We start from the raw sequence: 20,926 nt of genomic DNA on the forward strand, positions 1-20,926 counted from the left end.
AGAGGTATTTTTCATTCCTACGCTTATTTCACTTGCTTTCCCCCTTTTCAGCCTTAATATTCAGTTCCTAATCAGTAAGTGAGCCAAAAAAGCAACAGAATTCTAACCTGAGGTCTCAGGGGCTCCTGGGCATCTGGCCAAGAGCCTGGGCTATTGCTTCTCCCTTGTGTCTCCACAGCTGGTGCTGGGCCCCAGTGGTGTACTGCAAGGGATCCGCCCTGGGAAGTGCTATGTGGACATGTCAACAGTGGATGCTGACACAGTCACTGAGCTGGCCCAGGTAGCAGCCTCGTTTGTGGTGGTCTTCCAACATCCTTGTGGTTAGAGCCCAAGACTCTAACTGATCACTCCTGAGTGGGCAACTTGGTTACTCTAAAGACAAAAGCAGGGAGAGAAAGAAAGGCCTGTAGCCCTGGGACTAGGTTGTCTTCGCTCTTTACTTTCAAAGCCACAGCTAGTCTGAATAGCCATGAGAGGAGAGGTGTTGCCCAGGTGGGATGGGCATTAGGTCCCAGAGCTGTGAGCCCCACAGTGAGAAGCATTCCAGGCAGCTGGCAGGGCCTTTTTGGTTTAAGCAGCTATCCACATTTGATCCTAGCAGTATTCTTTCCACTAAGCTGCTGGGCCAAGTGGTGACTTCTGGCCCCTCTGTGCCCTGAGGGTGGCTGAAGTCAGAGAAGGGAAGTGTCTGGAGGAGGTATGGTCGGCCAAGCCATGAGCATGGTCATGTTTGGTCTTTGTAAGAAATTGCAAGTAAATGGGAGCAGGTGGGGAGACCTCAGCTTAGCTGCATGCTACGTATGATTCAGGCATCTGTCTAGGGCCTCGGTGTGGAGGGCCAGGTGTTCCCACTTGAAACCCCAGTGAGGCGCAAGGCCTTCAGAAGCTATGACTTTCCTTTCCAGGTGATTGTGTCCAGGGGGGGCCGCTTTCTGGAAGCCCCGGTCTCAGGGAATCAGCAGCTGTCTAATGACGGGATGTTGGTGATCTTAGCAGCAGGAGACAGGGGCTTGTATGAGGACTGCAGCAGCTGCTTCCAGGCAATGGGGAAGACCTCCTTCTTTCTAGGTAACATGCCTGCCCACCCGTCGGGCCACTGCAGGCCCGGAGGCTGGGTGGGCCACATCCCCTCTAGACTGCACTGATGACAGCGTCACTCCCGCACGGCCTCTCTGCCTGGGGCCCCCGTGGGAAGGTTTCCTTTGACTTGCACAGTCAGTGCCTGGAAGGAGGAAGAGCCCGAAGGGTCAGAGCCAGTTCTGTCAGGGGCAGGTGAATGGGGCCTCCCCTGGGTGTAGAGGTGGGTCCGAGCAGGGATGAGGGTGGGCAGAAAGTCCCTGCCCTCAGATTCTTGAGAAGTGACCGTCATTCTCTACCCTGGCCAGGTGAGGTTGGCAACGCAGCCAAGATGATGCTGATCGTGAACATGGTCCAGGGAAGCTTCATGGCCACCATCGCTGAGGGCTTGACCCTGGCCCAAGTGACAGGCCAGTCCCAGCAGACACTCTTGGACATCCTCAATCAGGGACAGTTGGCCAGCATCTTCCTGGACCAGAAGTGCCAAAGTGAGTTGCCTTTGGCCTCTCTTGCATTTTAGTTCTGATAGGAGCTGAGAAACTGAGTCAGGCAGCTCTCACAGAGGAGTCTCTTCTTCAAGGGCTCATTGGGTGTGAAAGACGCACTCTCTTCATTCATTCCATGCCCTTGGTCAGAGGGGGTCCAGAGACCTGGCAGGTGGGATTTGGGGGTACTGGCTGGGAACTTGTCTCTTCAGTGTCCAAGAGGGAAGAAATGCCAGGTGTTGAGGCCTGACAGTACTACAGATAGTTTCTTAGTTAGAGTTTATTCAATTTGCCTGATAAGTGGCTTTCCTTCCTCAGATATCCTGCAAGGAAACTTTAAGCCTGATTTCTACCTGAAGTACATCCAGAAGGATCTCCGCTTAGCCATTGCCCTGGGTGATGCGGTCAACCATCCTACTCCTATGGCAGCTGCAGCCAACGAGGTACCTGCCAGAGGCGAAACACAACCCTGGCCATCTTCCTTTTGTCTTTACTATTCGCTACCCACCCCACCCCACCCCCTGCCCATCTTTATTTTGCTTTGTGTCTCATCTCTTGGGGTGGAATCTCAGGTCATTGTTTCTAGACAGGAGCATGTAAAACTGTACACTTCCTTCTTAGCCATGCCTACTTCCCATGTGATTTCTTCGACCTGTGGATTATTCAAAAGTGTATCATATAATTGGAGTTGTCCTACATATCTAATGATTATTGATTACTAATATGTCTCTGTTGTGGTTAAAAAACACATCCTGTATGGTTTTTGGTTCTTTAAATTTAATCAGACTTGTTTTGTGGCCCAGCAGATGGTCTGTCTTTGGGTGTGCTGTGTGCACTTAAGAGGACTATGTCCTGCAGATACCAGTTAGATTGAGGTTGGTAGTTTTTTCGGATCACATTTACTGGCCTTTTTCTCTGGTTCTTTCAGTTGCTGAAAGATCTTAAAATCTCTAACTGTGATTGTGGGATTGTCTGTTTTTCCCTTTGATTTTGTCTATTATCTTTGAAACTCCTGTAATTTTGAAACTCTTAGCATTTATGATGGCCACATCTTCCTTATGAGTTTGCCCTTCTGTTTTTATAAAATGTCGCTTTCCGGTCTTTGTCTTGAAGCCTATTGCCCAGTTTTACTATAGGCGCTATTGTTTTTATATTTGTTTTAATATTTATTTATTTTTGAGAGAGAGAGAGAGAGAGAGCGAGCGTGTGAGCCAGGGGAGGGGCAGAGAGAGAGGGAGACAGAGGATCCCAAGCAGGCTCCACTCTGTCAGCGCAGAGCCCAATGTGAGCCTTAAACTCACGAATCATTAAATATGACCTGAGCTGAAATCAAGAGTCAAACACTTCACCAAACTGAGCCACCCACGTGCCCCATTGTATATTTTTTTCCATTCATTTGCTTTCAGTTTGTGTTTTTATACTGTATCTTTTGTATACAGCCTGTCATTGGAGCTTGGATTTTTACCCATTCTGAAAGATTCTGCCTATTAATTGGGGTGTTTGGTCATTTACCTTTTTTTGAATGACAACTTTATTAAGCACCTACACATGCACTTTTTGAAAAGTTGTTTAAAAGTGTAGCCTTAAAAAAGCTGAGCACTATTTCTTTACTGTAGAGTTACAATAAAAACTACATTTGTAGGGCGCCAGGTAGTTCAGTTGGTTAAGCATCTGACTTGGCTCAGGTCAGGTCATGATCTCCCACTTTGTGAGTGCAAGCCCCACGTTGGTCTCTCTGCTGACAGCTCAGATCCTGCTCCGGATCCTCTGTCTCCCTCTGTCTCTGCCCCTTCCCCAAGCACATGTGCTCTCTCAAAAATAAACAAACATGTAAAAAAACAAAAAACAAAACTCTACATTTTGTGTAAAACACATAAATTCATTTATTTTAGAAGCTGTATCTTCCAAGTGCTAAAAAAAGGATATGCATCACTCAAGTTAAATAGAAGTCTCCAGTGTCTTGTACCAGCGAAGAAGTAAAGAAACACGGTTCTGGGGCGCCTGGGTGGCTCAGTCGGTTGAGCGTCCGACTTCAGCTCAGGTCATGATCTCACGGTCTGTGAGTTCAAGCCCTGTGTCAGGCTCTGTGCTGACAGCTCGGAGCCTGGAGCCTGCTTTGGATTCTGTGTCTCCGTCTCTATCTGCCCCTCCCCCTCTCATGCCCTGTTTCTCTCTCTTTCTCTCATTCTCTCTCTCTGTCAAAAATAAATAAACATTAAAAAAAAGGAAAAAAGAAACACGGTTCTGCTCTTTTCAGACCTACCTTTTCATAATCTGTAATCTTCTGTCCCTGAATTCTGTGTTTTCTGTCCCTTCCTTGTCTGCCTGAACATGCCAGAGTACTTACTTCACTTTTTCAGGTTGCAGTACAATTTCAGGTTACTCATGTTTGTTTTACCTTGGATTCTCTCTTAGCAGCGGACTTATTTTTGTATTTTGTATAATTTTTTTTGTCAACAAGCTTGTCTTTAACTGAAGTCAGTTCTGAAGGGTTCTATGTGTGGTTTGTGTTGGCAGGTTTCTCTGTGAGGTGATTTCTGACTTGCCTCTGCCCTGAGTCTACAGGATTTGTTGGCTTGAAAACAAATATTTTAGTTAATTTCTCAATGGAACGTGGTGCTATCTGGCCATTTGGATGGTGTGAATTTAGGCTCCTCACCGGTGCTTACTGTTCAGGATCTTAAGGTTAACTAGGCCAGTAACATTTAGTCCTTTTCTTAAAGTCTGTTAAGGTATGGTCAGATTTGGAGCTACCGTTTTATCATTTGATTGCTGCTTGTCTCTTCTGGCTTTTGACTGTCCTTCCTATTTTACTGCCTTTTGGATTATTTGAATATTTTTTAGAATTCCGTTTTACCTACTGTCTTCTTAATGACGCATTGTTTCTGTTTTATCTTTGTTCTAGGGATATCAGTATGCAAGAATATGCAATATCCTTAAACTTCACGGTCTACTTAGAGTTAATCTTGTACCTCTTCACATAAAACATAGATACATTTCCATTTCCCTCCCCCTCCACCTCCTCCTTTAAGGCAGGGTTTCTCAACCTGGGTACGATGACATTTTGCTGTGGGAGCCATCCTGTGCTTACAGGATGTTTAGCAGCATCCCTGTCCTATACCCACTAGAGGCCAGCAACACCCCCTCAGTTGACACAATGTCTGCAGACGTTGCCAAATGTCCAGTGGGGGCAAAATAATCCCTGGTTGAGAACCCCTGCTTTAGGGTACAGATGTCCTCTGGGTTACATCTGCCTTTGTTTTAAACATAGGGTCAACGTTGGAATGTTTTTGGGGTTTTTTTTGTTGTTTTTTTTTTTAATTTTTTTTTTCAACGTTTATTTATTTTGGGGACAGAGAGAGACAGAGCATGAACGGGGGAGGGGCAGAGAGAGAGGGAGACACAGAATCGGAAACAGGCTCCAGGCTCTGAGCCATCAGCCCAGAGCCCGACGCGGGGCTCGAACTCACGGACCGCAAGATCGTGACCTGGCTGAAGTCAGACGCTTAACCGACTGCGCCACCCAGGCGCCCCAACGTTGGAATGTTTTAAGTAGTCTTATGTATTTTATTTTAACGAGAGAAAATAATTGTATATTTCTCTTATTTACCATTTCCAGGGCTCTTCATTCTTTTCTAAAGAATTGAATTTCTCCCTGGGATTGTTTCCTTTCAGCTGGAAGAACTTGCTTTAGCATTCCCTGTAGTGCAGGTCTGCTGGCAATGATTGGTTTTCTTGTATCTGAAAAGGTCTTATGGAGCCTTCGTGTTGAGTTGACAGCTACACCTGAGCTGTAATGGACACTCAACTATAGTGGCTTCAGCTGGACTGTGTTTGAAAAAAGACAAAAATGCAGCTTGTATGGGGGAACCTTGTGTTTAACTGCATTTCTTCAGTGTGCCTGGATGCCATACTGCCTTTGTCGAATGGCTTTTTAATTCTCTTCACACTCGTTCATAGTATTCACCTAGTGTCTCTGGAGTGGCTGTTGATTGCCAGGCACTATTCTAGGTTCTGGGGACGTGTTCAGGAGCAGCCCGTTCCTTCCCTTGTGGCCCTTACATTTTAATGGAAAGAGGCACAAGACAGGCAGATAAATATTTGAACAAGAGTCTGTAAAGGTCAGAAGTATGAGTAAAATACAGCAGAGTGAGTGAAGCGGTGCAGCTGCTGTCTTAGATAGGCTGCTCGGGAGAGGCCTCGGAGCTGACTGGGAAGGGACCAGCTGTGCTGAGGGAAAAGCATCCCACACAGAGGGAAGGACGAGGATAGCAGCCCAGAGCATAACACAGGAAGACCCTGGAGGTAGGAAGGGACGTGATTATAATTGCCAACAATGCTCTAAGCACTTTACCTCCTCAGTCCCTTTAAACCTCATGATAACCTTGTCACCTCCATGACATCAAGTAGTAGTGGTGACGGCAAAGAAACACTGAGGCACCTGGCTCAAGATCAGTGGGGGGCCTGGGTGGCTCAGTCGTTTAAGCGCCCAGCTTTAGCGCAAGTCCTGATCTCACGGCTCGTGAACTCTAGCCCCGCATCGGGCTCTCTGCTGTCCACACAGAGCACCCTTCAGATCCTCTGTCCCCCTCTCTCTGCCCCTCCCCTGCTTACACTGTCTCTCAAAAATAAACATTTTTTTATTTTAAAAAAAAAAAAAAAATCAGTGTGGGGGTTGGCTAGGAGTTGTACCTAGATAGCCTGGACTCCAAAGGCTGCCTGCCGCCTGCCTGCCTGACCACATCTAGAACCGCCTCCAGGAAGCAGATTGTGTTTTTAAGTCAGCTCTGTGGACAGAGTATGAGCCTATCTCCTTTTTTTTCCCAGGTGTACAAAAGAGCCAAGGCACTGGACCAGTCTGACAACGACATGTCTGCCGTGTACCGAGCCTATATACACTAAGCCCTCGATACCCCATCCCTGCCCCCCAAGTCTTCCCTCTGGCCCCTCCTCCTCACATGGGGTTGGGGTCCTGGGACTTAGCTCTGGACCAGTCCACCTGTCTCCATCTCCTTTTCTACAGACTTTGAGACTTGCCATCAGCACAGCACACAGCGTCACCCCTCCCCTGGAGGTCCTGGGGAGGGGAGGGGTGTCAGCAGGATTGGCCTTTGGGAAAGCTCTTGAGCTGGGCACTGGCCCCGGACTAGGTGGCTGTGTGTTCACACACACACACACACACACACACACACACACACACCCCCCCTACACACCACACACTGGCTCTCGCCCCAGGATAGAAGCTGCCCAGAAACTGCTGCCTGGCTTTTTTTTCCTCCTGAGCTTGTCTTATCTCAGACCCTTTCCAGTAGAGGAACTAGAATCAGCAGTGAGAACTGGAAGCCTTCCCACTGCTGCCGTCCCTCAGAGCAAAGAGGCTGTGGTTACGTCCACGTCCCCCCACTGGATCCCCCATGTGAGAGAGAGGCTCTGGGTCAAGATGAGCCAGCACCGACTCCAAACAGAGGGTCCCCATGGGCCCTCCAACCTCAGGTGACCAGCTGATGAGGATTGTCATATTTAAGCTACCAATGTGCAACCAACTCTCCGTAAATGCCTTTGTGAACTGAAAAGAGATTGGCAAAGTTGAGCGAACACAGGGCTCTGGCTCTCCAGGGAGAGCAGCAAATCGCCAGCACGTTAGGTGAGCCTCACAGAAGCCTGCTCTCCTCGCCGCTCTTGAGCACCTGTCCCAGAAGTCACCATCACTGCAGAGCCCTGGGCTGGGATCAGACTTCCTCACTTTGGTGTAGGGGGAGCTCACTCCTCACCAGGCTCTTAGTATTTGGATTTGCATTCCAGCCCTTGGGAAGGGGATCCTGAGGGCCACCAGGGAGGAGCAAAGAGGGAGGAGAGTGGGGTTCCTTCCTGTTTCCGTTATGCTGCAGACTCCACCTGGAGCCACTCTGACTGGGTCCCCTCACAGCAGTCCCATCCTCTCCAACCTGCTCCTGCACATGTTCCCCACCTGCCTACCTTTTCATTCTCCCTTCCTCCTCTTCTTCCCATGGAGACAGTGTTTCTGTCCCTTCTTTGGCCCAAACCCAGCCTGACCAACGATGGCCATTTCTTAGGCTCAGCTCTTGAAACAGGATCGGGTGTCTTCACTTCAGCCAGAAGCATAGCCTTCAATGCTTCCAGGGCCCCAGGGTCTTTTGGGAGGGAAGAGAACTGAACCTGACCCAACCTGAACTAACTGACCCGAAGAGGTAGATCTAAGACATCTTTGAGACCCTAACGTTTCTCCTTGGATAGGGGACCAGAGGGACTTACGATGTGGTGTAAAAACAAGGAGAAGTCACCCAAAGGATGTCCATGTTCTCTCCCTCTATATGGGTTGAATTTTCCAAAGTTATACTTTGCAGGTCAGCATTTCTAGTGAATATGTATAATGAGGAGACCACACTGGTGTGGACCCCTCCCCCTCACAAATTTGGCCCTTTTCCACTGATAGAACCCAGGCTAGGGGATCTCAGAAGACATAGGGGGGAGGGCAGGGAAGATGCCTGCGGGTTTTTGGCATAATTTCACTGGGATTTGGAATTCTTTTCTGTCTGAACACAAAGCCTGTTCTAGTCCTAGCCGGACACTCGGGGTTGGGGGTGGGAGGGTGGGGGTGGGGGAAGATGCTGTAATGAAACTGGTTAGTCAATGTTGTCTTAATATTGTTGACAATTCTGTAAAGTTTCTTTTTATGACTATTTCTGTTTAAGCTATTTCACCTTTGTTTTGAAATCCTTCCCTTTTAGAAGAAAATGTGACACTTGTGAAAAAGCTTGTAAGAAAGCCCCTCTTCCACCATCCCTTTTTTTTCCCCTTTAAACCTACTTTAAATGACAAATCTTCTAGGTAATTAAGGTTGTGAATTTTTATTTTTGCTTTGTTTTTAATGAGCATTTGTCTTTCAGAATAGGATTGTGTGATGTTTAAATGGCAAAAACAAAACATGATTTTGTGCAATTAACAAAAAAAGCTACTGCAAGCAAAATAAAACGTTTCTTGGTAACACAACTGTGACTGATTACCTCGGCAGTGGCCTGTGCCCAGACCCAGAGCGCTGTGTGGTGGAGGGAGGAGGGCCGGGAGCGCAAGAACGGCCCCGCAGCCCTCGCTCCGGGACTGCGCCGGGACTGCCTGGTCATCCGGCTGGTTCCTCCTGGACCAACGGAACTCGCGAACTCCGCGGGAGGAGGGCGAGGCAGAGCAGGAACAGGCTGCCACGCCGGCCAATCGCCGGGCGCGGCGAGAGCAAACCATCCCTCTGGCCAATCAATGTGCGCAAGCGGAGCAGGGCGCCCTATCAGGGCCGGGGAGGGGCGGGGCAAGCGGCCGAAGAGCTCCAGCGGCAGAAGGCGGTGGACACGGCGCCCGAGCGCAGAGCGCTCGCGGTGGGTGCCAGCGGCAGCCTGGGAGAGCCGGAGCAGGCGGGTTCGCGCAGCCTCCAGCCTCGATTCGGAGCGCGGCTCGGCCGGTCGGCGGCGGGAGAGGAGGTCCGGGGGCGGGGCGGACGCGCGTGCCGCCAATCGGCAGCGGGGGTGGGCCCGGGTGCTGCTAGCGCACTGACGGCCGGTGTACCGAGCCTCGAGCTGACGGCGGGTGCCTGACGGTCGCTGGGCGGCGAGCGGCGGCGATGGCGACCGCGATGGCAGCGACGGCGGCGGAGCGAGCGGTGTTGGTGAGGCGCGCGGCCAGGGCAGGGTGGAGCCGGGGGCGGTGGGCCCGGGAGGCTGACAGTCGGCCTGTGCCCGCAGGAAGAGGAGTTCCGCTGGCTGCTGCACGACGAGGTGCACGCCGTCCTCAGGCAGCTGCAAGACATCCTCAAGGTAAGGCGCCTGGCGGGCCGGCCCAGCAGCGGCTCTTTCCCGGGCCGATGCCCCTGCCTCCCGAGCGCCTGCTGTGGGCGCGATGCGCGGTGTGCAGACCAGGCCCTGCCTCGGAGGACTGGGAGTCCAGTCGGGGTACCAACACATGATTGTCCACTTAATCACAGGCAGCTGTGTGAGCGCAGTGCGTTGGGCGTGGAATGAGCTCCCGGGCAGGGAGTCGGGGTCAAGGAAGGCTTCCATTGAAGCTGTTATCTCAAGGTCTCCAGCATCATACTCAACATCTGGGGGGCTCCCTTTCGCAAAAAGATTGCAGTACCCGCCTCACAGGGCTATTGTGAAATAAGTCCACTCACAGAAATGTCCAGACATTGCCTGGTAGGGCAGAAATTGCGAGTTGTCATGACTACTAACATTTTCTCACTCTGTCCCCACACCCAAGCGTCTTTTTTTCCCCCCCCTTTTTTTTTAAATTTACATCCAAGTTAGCATATAGTGCAACAATAATTTCAGGAGTAGATTCCTTAATGCCCCTTACCCATTTAGCCCATCCCCCCTCCCACAACCCCTCCAGTAACCCTCTGTTTATTCTACATATTTATGAGTCTCTTATGCTTTGTCCCCCTCCCTGTTTTTATATTAGTTTTGTTTTCCTTCCCTTATGTTTATCTGTTTTGTCTCTTAAAGTCCTCATATGAGTGAAGTCATATGATATTTGTCTTTCTCTGACTAATTTCACTTAGCATAATACCCTCCAACCCAAGCATCTTAACCAAGCCAGGAGGCCATCTCTCTGTTCTATATCCTGGAGTTGGGCTTGAGGCAGGTTTCTGGGGAATGTGGAAGGAACAGCTATCCATCCACTCTGGTAGGACCTGAAACCCAGGTGAGGGCGGAAAGGCCTGAGAAATGGGAAGGTGCCCTGGAGGCTTGGATAAGGTGCTCCGGTGAGACCAACCCACTTGACCCTCCCCTGGCCAACCTAGGAAATGGGGCTTCTGGAAAGACCCTTGAACTGGATTGGATGAACTTTACCCTAATCCCCTCTGCCCTTCCAGGAGGCCTCTCTCCGCTTCACTCTGCCCTGCTCTGGCACCGGCACGGAGGGTCCTGCCAAGCAGGAGAACTTCATCCTTGGCAGCTGTAGGTGAGCAGGGGCTGAGCAGAAATGAGGCCGATGAAGCTGCTTGTGAGGGGGACACCTGGGATCCCTCCAGGAGAGGCTGCACAGCCAAGGCCCAGCGGGCCATCCTGGGACAGCCAGGGGCAAGCTGCCGGGAGGGCCAGGTGGTGGGAGAGGGCAGCCACAGGCACTGCTCTGACCCCCACGTGTTGCAGCACAGACCAGGTGAAAGGCGTGCTGACTCTGCAAGGGGACGCGCTGAGCCAGGCGGTGAGTCCCCCAGCCCCTCTCCCCTTTCTCTGTGTCTGGAGGATCCCGCGGGAAAGAGTATGGGAGCCTCCTGCTGGCTCTGCCACCAGTTGGCTGTGTGACCCTGGGCAGGATCCTTGACCTCTCTGGGCCTCAGTTTTCTCCCTTGTAAAATACTCCCCCCACCCCCCAGCAGCCTCCTCATGGAATTGGCATGTGGCTTCTGTGTGAGGTGCCGAAGGGAGATGTTTGCACACGGCCCAGCCCTGAGTCTGGGCCCAGTGAAGCGTGGGCAGCAGCGGGATTAAGCTGGCCCCAATTCAAAGTGAAATCGGCCAGCATCTGAGCTCCGTTGGTGCCAGGCACCAAGATGTGGGGGAAGGTGCCTCTCCTCCAGTAGTGGGTGGGTGCTCAGTCCATTGGCCTGTACCCGTGTTCCCTTTTGCCCACAGTCACAGCTCCTCCTGGCTGAGGCCACCTTCCCCTTTCTGTTTTCCCTTTCATTTCTTTGTGGTTCCTCTTGGGCCCGAGTTCCTGTTTCCTGACCTCCTTGTTCACACTCCAAATGGCCACTGTGCTGGGAGACCTTCTGCCCTGTGGAATGACAGGGGCCCGAACCACCCCACACACCCCATTTCTGGCCCCCTGCTCAAGGGCTCAGGGTGGCCAAAAGCAGGAGGGTGTCATCCTTCTGCTTATCCACTCTTGCCCGTCAGGATGTGAACCTGAAGATACCCCGGAACAACCAGCTGCTGCACTTCGCCTTCCGAGAAGACAAGCAGTGGAAGCTGCTGCAGGTAGTTGGGCCCTTCCCCTACTGGGGCTCAGGCCACAAGGGCAGGCAGGGGCAGGCCTGAGAGGCACTGAGGGCTCCCGGCTGGCCATGGGGATTTGAAGCTGGAGCAAGCCTGGAAGGGTGTTTCCTAGTAGCAGAGCTGGGGCAGGCAGTGCCTGGGGCTCCAGAGCCTAGCCTTGAAGGAGGTGGAAAACCTGTCTGTAGGCCCCTGGGCCCCAGCAGGAACCACTGGGGTCCTCTGGAGCCAGGAACTCCCCTTCCCAGAGCCTCCAGGGGGCTTCTGATGGCTCCTGGAGACAGAGTCCATGTTCCCTACAAGCTCCTGTGTGATTGGTTGATCCAAGCCCCTTCCCCTCTCTCTGGACACCAGCTGGTCTCCACCTCAGGGCCTTTGCCCATGCTCGGCTCTCTGCTTTTCTTGTCATTTGGGTGATCCTCAAGAATCACTTCCCTGGGGCCTCCCTTGACCTCCATCCATCAAAAGAGGCTCCCCCTCCCCCATCCTGCAGAGTCACCCTCTTTCCTTGTGCAAGTCAGTCTTTTTATCTTAGGCCTTTACTCTGCGATCACCTGCCCTCCTTTAGAAGGTGAGCTATGTGACAGCAGGCCTGCCACAGTCTTGCCATGTGCCCAACACCCAGCCAGGACCTGGCATTCAGAGGACACGGAGCTGGGAGCTGGTGGGGAGAGGGCAGGCAGGCGGTTCCCACCCCACCCCTCCAAGGAGAATGGCCCCTCATCGTGATGACTGGGGCAGGAACTGCCCACTGAGAGATGAAGTTGGCATCTCTTCCTCTTGAGGCCCAGCCCACTGACCTCTCGATGGGCACTGTTTTCAGATCCAGGATGCCAGGAACCATGTAAGCCAAGCCATTTACCTCCTTGCCAACCGGGATGAAAGCTACCAGTTCAGGACAGGAGCAGAGGTCCTCAAGGTGAGCAGCCAGAAGGGACAGGAGAACTAGGTTCCCAACCCCTGGCCCTGACCAGGCCCCTGGAGAATTCTGCCCCCACATCCTCAGGCACAGCTGATGGCCCACCCATCACCTCTCAACGCACACATGTCCATCCACCTACAGTCAAATGATTTATATCCCAGGTTCCAGACTCAGATTGAGATTCTGATTCTAGGGCCTCCGCTGTAAGCTGTGCAACCTCAGGTTACTTTCTTAGTCATTCTATGCCTCAATAGCCTCACCTATAGAGGGGGGACTCACTGCAGTGACGACCAGTTGTGATGATGCAGGTAAAGTAGCCTCTAGCAAATGCTCAGGAAGTGCTCAGCTACTACTAGTAGATGCTAGTAGTCACATGACTAGCACTAGAGGAACTCTTACAATTGGCAAAGGGAATCCACATGGTTTGCAGGGATCAGCTGCGCTCATATGCCCCAAACTCATGCTTAAACTCTGTCCCTGATTTGCTATGTGTCTTCAGGTGATTCACTTTCCTTCTTTGGACCTCTGAGTCCTCATATGAAAACTTACAACTAATGGCCTGAGGTCCCTCCCAGAACTGTGACCACCCTGGGGACAGGGGGTGTAGTCCCCATGCCTCCACCCAGATTTGCCTTTCCTGGAAGCAAGGTCACCCCCATGCCCATGGCAATATCTGGAAGCAGTGGAAGTTGGGGCTCTGAGGAGTCCAAGCAAGAGTTTTAGTCATGGCAAAGGAAAAGGATGAGTTCCAGATGGTTCCACTGTTCACTAGCCATGTGACCTTAGCACTTGGGAGCTTCTCTTTTCTCAACTGTGAAAATGGGGCTGGTACCCCAGGCTAAGACCTGAACCTAGCCATGCCATCACCGTCCCTGGCTCCTTGCACCCAAGCTGGATTCAGGCCCCTTCTTCTAAGCTCCTTCATTGCCTGTACCCCCATCCACAAAGCCCTCATGCCCCTGAGACTGACCCTCAGGATCTCCCATGTTCCATTCCCCACTGGACCAGCACCCAGGATCCCATGCAGTAGAACCTGCTGGATAGGTGGTCACCACTGCAGACGTCCTACCCCCACCCTCAGCTGGAACCCCAGTACCTGCACCTTTAACAAGCCCCACACAGCAGGGATTCAGGCCTTGAGACCGTGAGCACCCAGGGCAGGAGCTGGGAGCTTCCATGACTTTGTCACACTCTGATGTGGGAGGGCAGGGGCTGCCCTCGAAGCAGCTCTGACCAGCCCCCTGCCCACAGCTGATGGACGCCGTGATGCTGCAGCTGACCAGAGCCCGCAACCGGCTCACCACCCCGGCTACCCTTACTCTGCCTGAGATCGCTGCCAGTGGCCTCACGGTCAGTACCTTAGTCCAGCCCCTGCTCCAGGAGAGGGAATCCCCACTGAGGAGCCCAGCTTGCCCCTGGGAGGGACACGGGTGTGAAGGGGCCCTGGAAACCCCGAACTGCTGTCCGAGTCCTCTGTCTATGCAGTTTTCTGGGACAAGGTCCTTGGTTTCCACCCTGCGTCCCCCAAATGCTCCTAGTCTGCATCAGTGCTTCTCAAGCCTGGTGCAGAAAGCCACCCAGGACACCTCGGAAAAGTCTAGAAGCCCCAGTGCCTGGGTTGGGGAATGGGGTTGCCCAGGTGGTTCTGGGAGGCCTGCGCCTGCGCGACCCTCATCCGACCTGCTTGCCCGGTGCTCGTCCCCAGCGGATGTTCGCCCCTGCCCTGCCCTCTGACCTACTAGTCAATGTGTACATCAACCTCAACAAGCTCTGTCTCACCGTGTACCAGCTGCACGCCCTGCAGCCCAACTCCACCAAGGTGAGGGAACCCCACCCGCCCCCACGTGCCTGGCAGCCTCCAGGGCCTGACCAGCCTCCAGGGCCTGACCGGGTCTGGTCCCCTTCTTTCCTAGAACTTCCGCCCAGCTGGAGGCGCCGTGCTCCACAGCCCTGGGGCCATGTTGTAAGTATGCTGCTGGGGAGCACCCTGCCCTCCCCAACCCTTTGCACCTTGGAGCCTGGGGGGCCAGGCTGGTCAGCACCCCCCACCCAGGGGAGACCCTCCCCTCTCCCCACAGCGAGTGGGGCTCCCAGCGTCTGGAGGTGAGCCATGTGCACAAGGTGGAGTGTGTGATCCCATGGCTCAACGATGCCCTAGTCTTCTTCACAGTCTCCCTGCAGCTCTGCCAGCAGCTCAAGGATAAGGTGGGCCACGGGGGACTGTGGGGTCAGGGTGGGCCTCCCTCTCAGACACATTGGGCCAGCCAGGTGGCAGGCTGCTAAGCCTTTTCATCTTGGGGGGATCCCAAGGGCTCTGGTCATACCTCCAAAACACCCCCAAATCTCCATCGTACCCTCCACACACACCCAGCAGATGGGCCATGACGTTGCTGAGCAACAGTACCGTCTCCCTGACAAACTGCCCTTGGATGACCTTGAAATCTCACTCGGGTCACAGGGTACAGCAAGGGAGGCTCCCTAGCACCAGCACTCACCAGGTCCCCCCACCTCTCTCCCTCTCCAGATCTCCGTGTTCTCCAGCTACTGGAGCTACAGGCCTTTCTGAACAGAACCCCCAAGAGTCTGTCCACCTGGGAATTGGCCCTTGTCCCTCTCGGAGTGTTGGCCAGAGCCGGGCAGCATGGGCTATTTATTTTCGTCTTTACCCCATCCTGCCCATCATATTTGCACAGATGGAAATGAACACTGGAATCACTGAAAAGAAGGGACGAAGGCTTGCTTTTCATTTTGCGGAGGGGGGTGGTCAGGAAGGCGGAGCAGAGATGTGGCCCACATTCCAAACCCTCCCTCCCTGCAGGCGGAAACCTTTGGACTCTGGGTGGGGCCAACCCCAGGGCTCTCCTTCCGCCTCCTTTTTCTGCTTGCTGAGCTGACCTTGGATGGTGAAGGGTAGCCATGCACACCCCCTCCATGGAGGGTGAGGAGTGGGTGGCGACCCTAAGCTGTGAGTTAGGAGAGCAGACAGAAGCCACCCACCGTGAGCTATGGTGTCCGAGAATGCGTTTGCTCAGCATCCCTGACAAGGCCTCTAGGAAATAAAGATCACCCCACTTTACCTGGAGCGTCTGTCTGTCTGAGTGAGGACCACGCTGGGGATCCCTGATACTCAGGACCTGAGTGGGGTACCCAGTGACTGAGCCCTTGGCCTCCCCACACCACCTTTGAGGGGGTCCTCCGGGCTGCCACAGGGCTGAGTGGGATGGGAACAAGGGTTCTTCCTGGGGGTTCCGGCCCCTGAGTTGGGCCCCAGCTTCCCCTCCCATGGGCAGTTGCTGGTGATTCAGGGTCTGGTGGCCGTCGTGTAGGCTGAAAGCTGTGAGGGAGCAGGTGGGCATCTGGATAAAGCACTGAGTTCCCACACTGCCCACCCCTTGACGGGAGGCTCAGAACACACTCCAGACTCAGGTTCTGGACAAACAAGGCATTGTTCCTGTTGCCCAGCAGGACACACGGGCAGAGGGGCTGGGGGGCTCGGTGTGTTAAGGTTCCAGGGCCAAGTTATCCACACCCCTGCGGTGTTCCTACAAGAGAGGCACAGGAATCAGCTGGGCTTCACTCATGTGTCCCCTGCCTGCCCCCTGTCCACAGGAGGCCCAGCACCCTCGTCTCCCCAGTGCACTTCCAGGCTGCCCCTCGCACCTGCCCAGCCCAGGAGGCCAGTGGGGCTCACCTGATGGGGGCTCACCTTCTGGGATCTGGAGGTGCGGCGGCTGCAGCAGCTATAGCAGCAGCAGTGGATGCAAACAAGCAGCAGCAGCAGCAACACAGTGCCTGGGGTGGGGGGCGGGGGGTGGTGACAGGTGTCCAGAGAGGGTCCTGGCCACGTCTGGGTCAGGAGGCTTGGCGGGGGGGGGAAAGGCCAAGGCCACGGGCACACTCACCAAGGAAGATGAGAAAGATGATGAAGGCAGCAGTGTCCCACCTGGACTGGAACAGCTGACGGCTCCTCAGTTTCCCCAGCACTTCCTGGGCCGTGGTCTCCAGCTCCTTCTCCAGGTCTTCTGCCAAGGCCATCTCAGCTCCAGCCTTCTGGGTACCACCAGCCCCCAAGGGGCTGCCTCAGAACTCAGTCAGACCTCTCACAGCCCAGCCCCTGCCCTGCCCCTGCTCCTGCCCCTGCCCCCTCCCACGCCAACACCCCCAAACCCCTGCCTGGTCCCCACCCCCCGCCCCCAGCAACTCGGCGCCCAGACTCCTACCAGCCTCCAGGCTCCCCCAGTCAGCCAGTTGCCAGGTCCTGAGAACACAGGCTACTTCCTGCTTCCGGATCCGCAACCCAAGATAGCTGCTACCTGAGGCCTTGGCACCTTGGCAACCAGCCCCACCCTTCCTAGGGGCGGCTAGGCTCCAGGGGGGTGGGGCCTGTGCCCTAACAGGTGTGCTTACAGCTTCCCAACAGGAGCAGGTGCTGCGGGACCCAGGGAGGTAGCCACGGGCCTGTAAGCTTCTTCACTCGGGGATTTTTCACTGTTTTCTCAACAGGCCAGACAGGCAGCCTGGAACACAGTATGGCCTGGGCCTCTGTTGACTTGAGTGAAGAGAGACAGACAGGAGGGAGGGACAGGGAGGGAAAAGTGGTTTCCATTTCCCTCCACTGGGCAGATGGCATGTGCCTGGCACCATACTAGGAGTCTTTGTAGTCCTTGTCTCCTCTATTCTAATCCTCAGCGTGGTCGTTACAAAAAGATGATTATCCTCTCTCAGATGACCTCTTCCCCTGGAACTTGGAGCCTGGGGCCCCGACCCTGTCCAGAAAGGCAGCTCTCACTCTCCCTTCTTTCAGCGCAGACGTGTCCAGGCCCACCAAGGGCCAGACACTGCTCAGCACTTGAGGTTGGTTGGCCGTAAACCAAGTGGACACAATTTCTTAATTCTTGTGGTGCTTGTGGTCTAGCAGGGGAGAACGTGTCAGCTGATGTCAGGCTCCGCACCTAACACCATCCATTCATTTCCTGATTTGTCCTCAGGGCAAGCCTCAACTGGCATCACTGTCCTTTCCACTCACAGATATGAAAGGTGTGGCCTTGAGAAGCTCAGCGACCAGCTCAAGTCACACACCTAAGGTGCTCCTTCTCTGTCGCTGCTGTGACATACGACCACGCACTTCATGGCTTCAAACCATACAAATTTATTGTCTTAGGGTTCTGAAGATCAGAGTCTATAACAGGTCGGCAGGGCTGTGTTTCTTTTGAAGGCTCTAGAGGACCGTCCGTTCCTTGCCTTTTCTGGCTTTCTGGTGGCCACGCCCACTGGTCATGCCAGTCTCTGCCTCCATGCTCATATATCCTCTGGCCCTGACCCGCCTGACCTCTCTGCTACAAAGACCCCTGTGATTACATTGGCCCACAGGATAATCCCACCCTCTGAATCCTTAGTCACATCTGCAAAGTCCCTTTTGCTGAGTAAGTTACCATACTCTCTCAAGGGTCCGGGGATTAGGATGGAAACATCTCTGGGGGCCATGATTCTGTCAGCCATCCCCAGAGTGAGCAGAGAAGCCAGAACTGGGGCCCAGGCATTTAGACCCCAGAGCCCTTCCCCACCACATTCTAGGGTCTCCTGTCCTGGGTCCCCTTCTTCCACCCTACCACCCCTCCGTCCTATTCCAGATCTCAGACGGCTGTTGCAGGAGCAGGGGAGTTTTGAAACAACTAGAGTGTTACTGCATAAGGAAAGAAGGAGGGTGCAGTTTGAGGTAGTTCCTCAAACACCCATGGTGGGGGGGTGGGGGCGGTGCCTGGGTGGCTCAGTCAGTTGAGGATCTGACTGTTGATTTCGGCTCAGGTCACGATCTCACGGTTCATGAGTTCGAGCCCCGAATCAGGCTCTGTGCTGACGGCGTGGGGCCTCCTTGGGATTCTCTGTCTCCCTCTCTCTCTGCCCCTCCCCCTATTGTGAGTTTGCTCTCTCTCTCTCTCTCTAAAACCTAAATAAATCTTAAAAAAGAAAAGTTAAGGGGCATTAAGGAATCTACTCTCGAAATCATTGTTGCACTATATGCTAACTAGCTTGGATGTAGGTTAAAAAAATAAAATTAAAAAATTTTTAAAATTTTTTTAACGTTTATTTATTATTGAGAGACAGGCAGAGCATGAGCATGGGAGGGGCAGAGAGAGGGGGAGACACAGAATCCGAAGCGGGCTCCAGGCTCTGAGCTGTCAGCACAGAGCCCAACACGGGGCTCAAACTCACAAACTGTGAGATCATGACCTGAGCTGAAGTCGGTCGCCCAACCAACTGAGCCACCCAGGCGCCCCAAAATTTAAAAAAATTTAAATAAATAAATAAATAAAAATTAAAAAATAAAAAGTTACACGTGGTGATTGCGTATGGCCTAGCAATTCCGCTCCTAGGTATAGATAGACCCATGAAAATTGAAAACAAGTTCTCAAAGACTTGTACACAAGTGTTCACAGCAGCACTGATCACAAGAGCCAAAAGGTGGAAACCGCCCCAGCGCCTGTCAACCGATGAATGGATGACCACCACCAGGTGATTTGTCCATACAGTGGGATGTCATCCAGCTGCACAAAAGGAAGCAGTGACACCCGCTACAACATGGATGAACCTCCAAAACGTGACGCTCAATGAAGGAGTCCAGACACAAAAGACCACATGGTGTGTAGGTCTGTTTCTGTGAAATGTTCAGAAAAGGCAAATCCATAGAGACAGGAAGTAGTTAGTGGTGGCCAGGGGCTGGGAGAGGGGGGAAGAAGGGGAGTGATTGCTTAGTAGTGATGGGATTTCCTTTGGGGTGATGAACATATCTTGGAAAAGGATGAGGTGGTGGTTTAGCCACATTGTAGGTGTACTAAATAGTGATCTGCCACTTACCTGTTCTCTTTAGAGTGGATAATGGTTAGTTTTATGCAAATTAATTGTATGCAAATTTTACCTAAATTTTGTGTGTATATATATATATATATATATATTTTTTTTTTTTTTTTAAGTAGGCTCTATGCCCAATGTGGGGCTTGACTCACAACCCCAAGACCAAGAGTCACATGCTCTACTGACTGAGCCAGCCAGGTGCCCCTTTACCGCAATTTTATTACTTTGTTAAGAAATTTTTTAAGTTTATTTATTTATTTTGAGAGACAGAACGCAAGAAGGGGTGGGGCAGAGAGAGAGAGAGAGAGAGAGAGAGAAAATCCCAATCAGGCTCTGCAGTCAGCAAGGAGCCCAACATGGGGCTCACACTGACAAAACTGTGAGGTCATGACATGAACCGAAATCAAGAGTTGGACGCTTAACTAACTGAGCCACCCAGGAGCTCCTTTCTACCTCACTTAAAAAAAAAAAAAAAAAAGAGGATGGGGGTCCACAACTGTGGCCCCTGTCCCCCCACCACTTGTCCTGGCTGGGTGGGCAAGAGGCCCTCTGTCGCCTCTGCTCCCCACTGACCCTCAGCCTTCCTGTCCAGACCCCTGGGTGCCTTGTTACTTGTTTTTCATTATGAAAGTAAGACCTTCTAGGGGTGCCTGGGTGGCTCAATCAGTTAAGCATCCAACTCTTGGTTTCAGTTCAGGTCATGATCTCACAGTTTATGAGTTTGAGCCCTGCATCAGGCTCTGCACTGACAGTGCAGAGCCTGCTTGAGATTCTGTCTCTCTCCCTCTCTGTCTCTACCCCTCTCCTGCTCATGCTCTCTAAATAAATAAATAAACTTAAAATAATAATAATAATAATAATAATAATAATAAAGTAAGACTTCCTGATGGCGGGGGGGGGGGGGGGGCAGTTGCTCTTTATTAGGGAAAACCTGGGAAATTCCAACTTGTTAAAAGACAAAACCCAGAGCACCTGGGTGGCTCAGTTGGTTAAGCATCCAAGACTTATCAAAATCTGAGAAATTACCACGTTACTAAAAGACAGAAACCACCTGTAGAGTTCTAAGATGGGAGCAGAGCAGTGATGGGGAGGCCATGCCAAGGCATATTTCAGGTGGGTCAGACCCCCCTCAGACTCAGATCCTGTTCCCAGCCCTTAACACCCACCCGTGTGTGGCCTTGGGGCACAATCCTTGACCTTCTCTGCCTCAGTTTCTTCTTCTGTAAAATGGGTGTATAAATATCATTCCCCTTATTCTTGGGTTAGATTGAATGGAATGATCCATAAAACACTTCCTTAGCACAATGAGGTGTTCTAGAAACATGCACTGAATGGCTATATATTACTCACCCAACTTATGGGTGTGATTCCCTTCAGTCTTCTGTTCTTTGTACACATTTGGACTCATCTGCTGTTCTCACACTGCTCAGATCACTTCACCCTGGGCTTTTCCCAATCAACACAGCCAAGAGCGCCATGCAAGTGACCACTGCTTTCTGCAAGCACGGTCATGACGCTTGTGATCCCAGTGGCTACCCACTGAAGCTCGCTTTTCTTTCTTTTTTTTTTTTTTTTTTCCTCTC

General features: G+C 52.5%; 3 protein-coding genes across 6 annotated transcripts in view; 2 read left to right on the top strand and 1 right to left on the bottom strand.

Annotated features, from left to right (window-relative positions):
• The window catches only part of GLYR1 (glyoxylate reductase 1 homolog), a 34,631-nt gene extending 26,058 nt beyond the window's left edge, over positions 1-8,573 (top strand). For 2 of the 3 annotated variants that reach the window (XM_040459089.1, XM_040459091.1), the window contains exons 12-16: positions 179-280; positions 906-1,068; positions 1,386-1,565; positions 1,881-2,005; positions 6,390-8,573. In XM_040459089.1, the coding sequence (XP_040315023.1) occupies positions 179-280; positions 906-1,068; positions 1,386-1,565; positions 1,881-2,005; positions 6,390-6,464 (645 nt within the window). In that variant the 3' untranslated portion in view covers positions 6,465-8,573. The remainder of the gene's footprint in view (positions 1-178; positions 281-905; positions 1,069-1,385; positions 1,566-1,880; positions 2,006-6,389) is intronic. The other variant, XM_040459090.1, reaches the window with a different exon arrangement.
• Positions 8,574-9,096: 523 nt separating this feature from the next.
• Positions 9,097-15,567, top strand: ROGDI (rogdi atypical leucine zipper). The gene is made up of 11 exons (XM_040459092.1): positions 9,097-9,237; positions 9,314-9,385; positions 10,444-10,532; positions 10,724-10,778; positions 11,474-11,554; positions 12,393-12,488; positions 13,743-13,841; positions 14,197-14,310; positions 14,405-14,454; positions 14,570-14,696; positions 15,016-15,567. The coding sequence occupies exons 1-11, from the start codon at positions 9,193-9,195 to the stop codon at positions 15,055-15,057; spliced, it is 870 nt and encodes a 289-aa protein (XP_040315026.1). The 5' UTR covers positions 9,097-9,192; the 3' UTR covers positions 15,058-15,567.
• Positions 15,568-15,913: 346 nt separating this feature from the next.
• Positions 15,914-17,721, bottom strand: SMIM22 (small integral membrane protein 22). Of its 2 annotated transcripts, none has more exons than XM_040459094.1 (4): positions 16,712-17,721; positions 16,394-16,541; positions 16,198-16,283; positions 15,914-16,033 (listed from the first exon to the last, which is right to left on the bottom strand). In XM_040459094.1, the coding sequence occupies exons 2-4, from the start codon at positions 16,524-16,526 to the stop codon at positions 15,992-15,994; spliced, it is 261 nt and encodes an 86-aa protein (XP_040315028.1). In that variant the 5' UTR covers positions 16,527-16,541; positions 16,712-17,721; the 3' UTR covers positions 15,914-15,991. The 2 variants fall into 2 exon arrangements, with proteins under 2 accessions (XP_040315028.1, XP_040315027.1); XM_040459093.1 differs by having other exon boundaries at positions 16,183-16,283; positions 16,712-17,718.
• Positions 17,722-20,926: the final 3,205 nt, after the last annotated feature.

Source organism: Herpailurus yagouaroundi, unplaced genomic scaffold (genome assembly GCF_014898765.1).
Source record: "Herpailurus yagouaroundi ecotype Mexico unplaced genomic scaffold, PumYag 222, whole genome shotgun sequence".
Taxonomy (NCBI): domain Eukaryota; kingdom Metazoa; phylum Chordata; class Mammalia; order Carnivora; family Felidae; genus Herpailurus; species Herpailurus yagouaroundi.

Coding starts and splice junctions, on each gene's coding strand:
- SMIM22 (XM_040459093.1), bottom strand. CDS start 16,526: ATGGCCTTGGCAGAAGACCTGGAGAAGGAGCTGGAGACCACGGCCCAG. Junction 16,284..16,393: donor CATCTTTCTCATCTTCCTTG/GTGAGTGTGCCC, acceptor CCCCCACCCCAG/GCACTGTGTTGCTGCTGCTG. Junction 16,034..16,182: donor AGAAGGTGAGCCCCCATCAG/GTGAGCCCCACT, acceptor CCTCTCTTGTAG/GAACACCGCAGGGGTGTGGA.
- ROGDI (XM_040459092.1), top strand. CDS start 9,193: ATGGCGACCGCGATGGCAGCGACGGCGGCGGAGCGAGCGGTGTTG. Junction 12,489..13,742: donor CAGGAGCAGAGGTCCTCAAG/GTGAGCAGCCAG, acceptor CCCTGCCCACAG/CTGATGGACGCCGTGATGCT. Junction 14,455..14,569: donor CACAGCCCTGGGGCCATGTT/GTAAGTATGCTG, acceptor CTCTCCCCACAG/CGAGTGGGGCTCCCAGCGTC.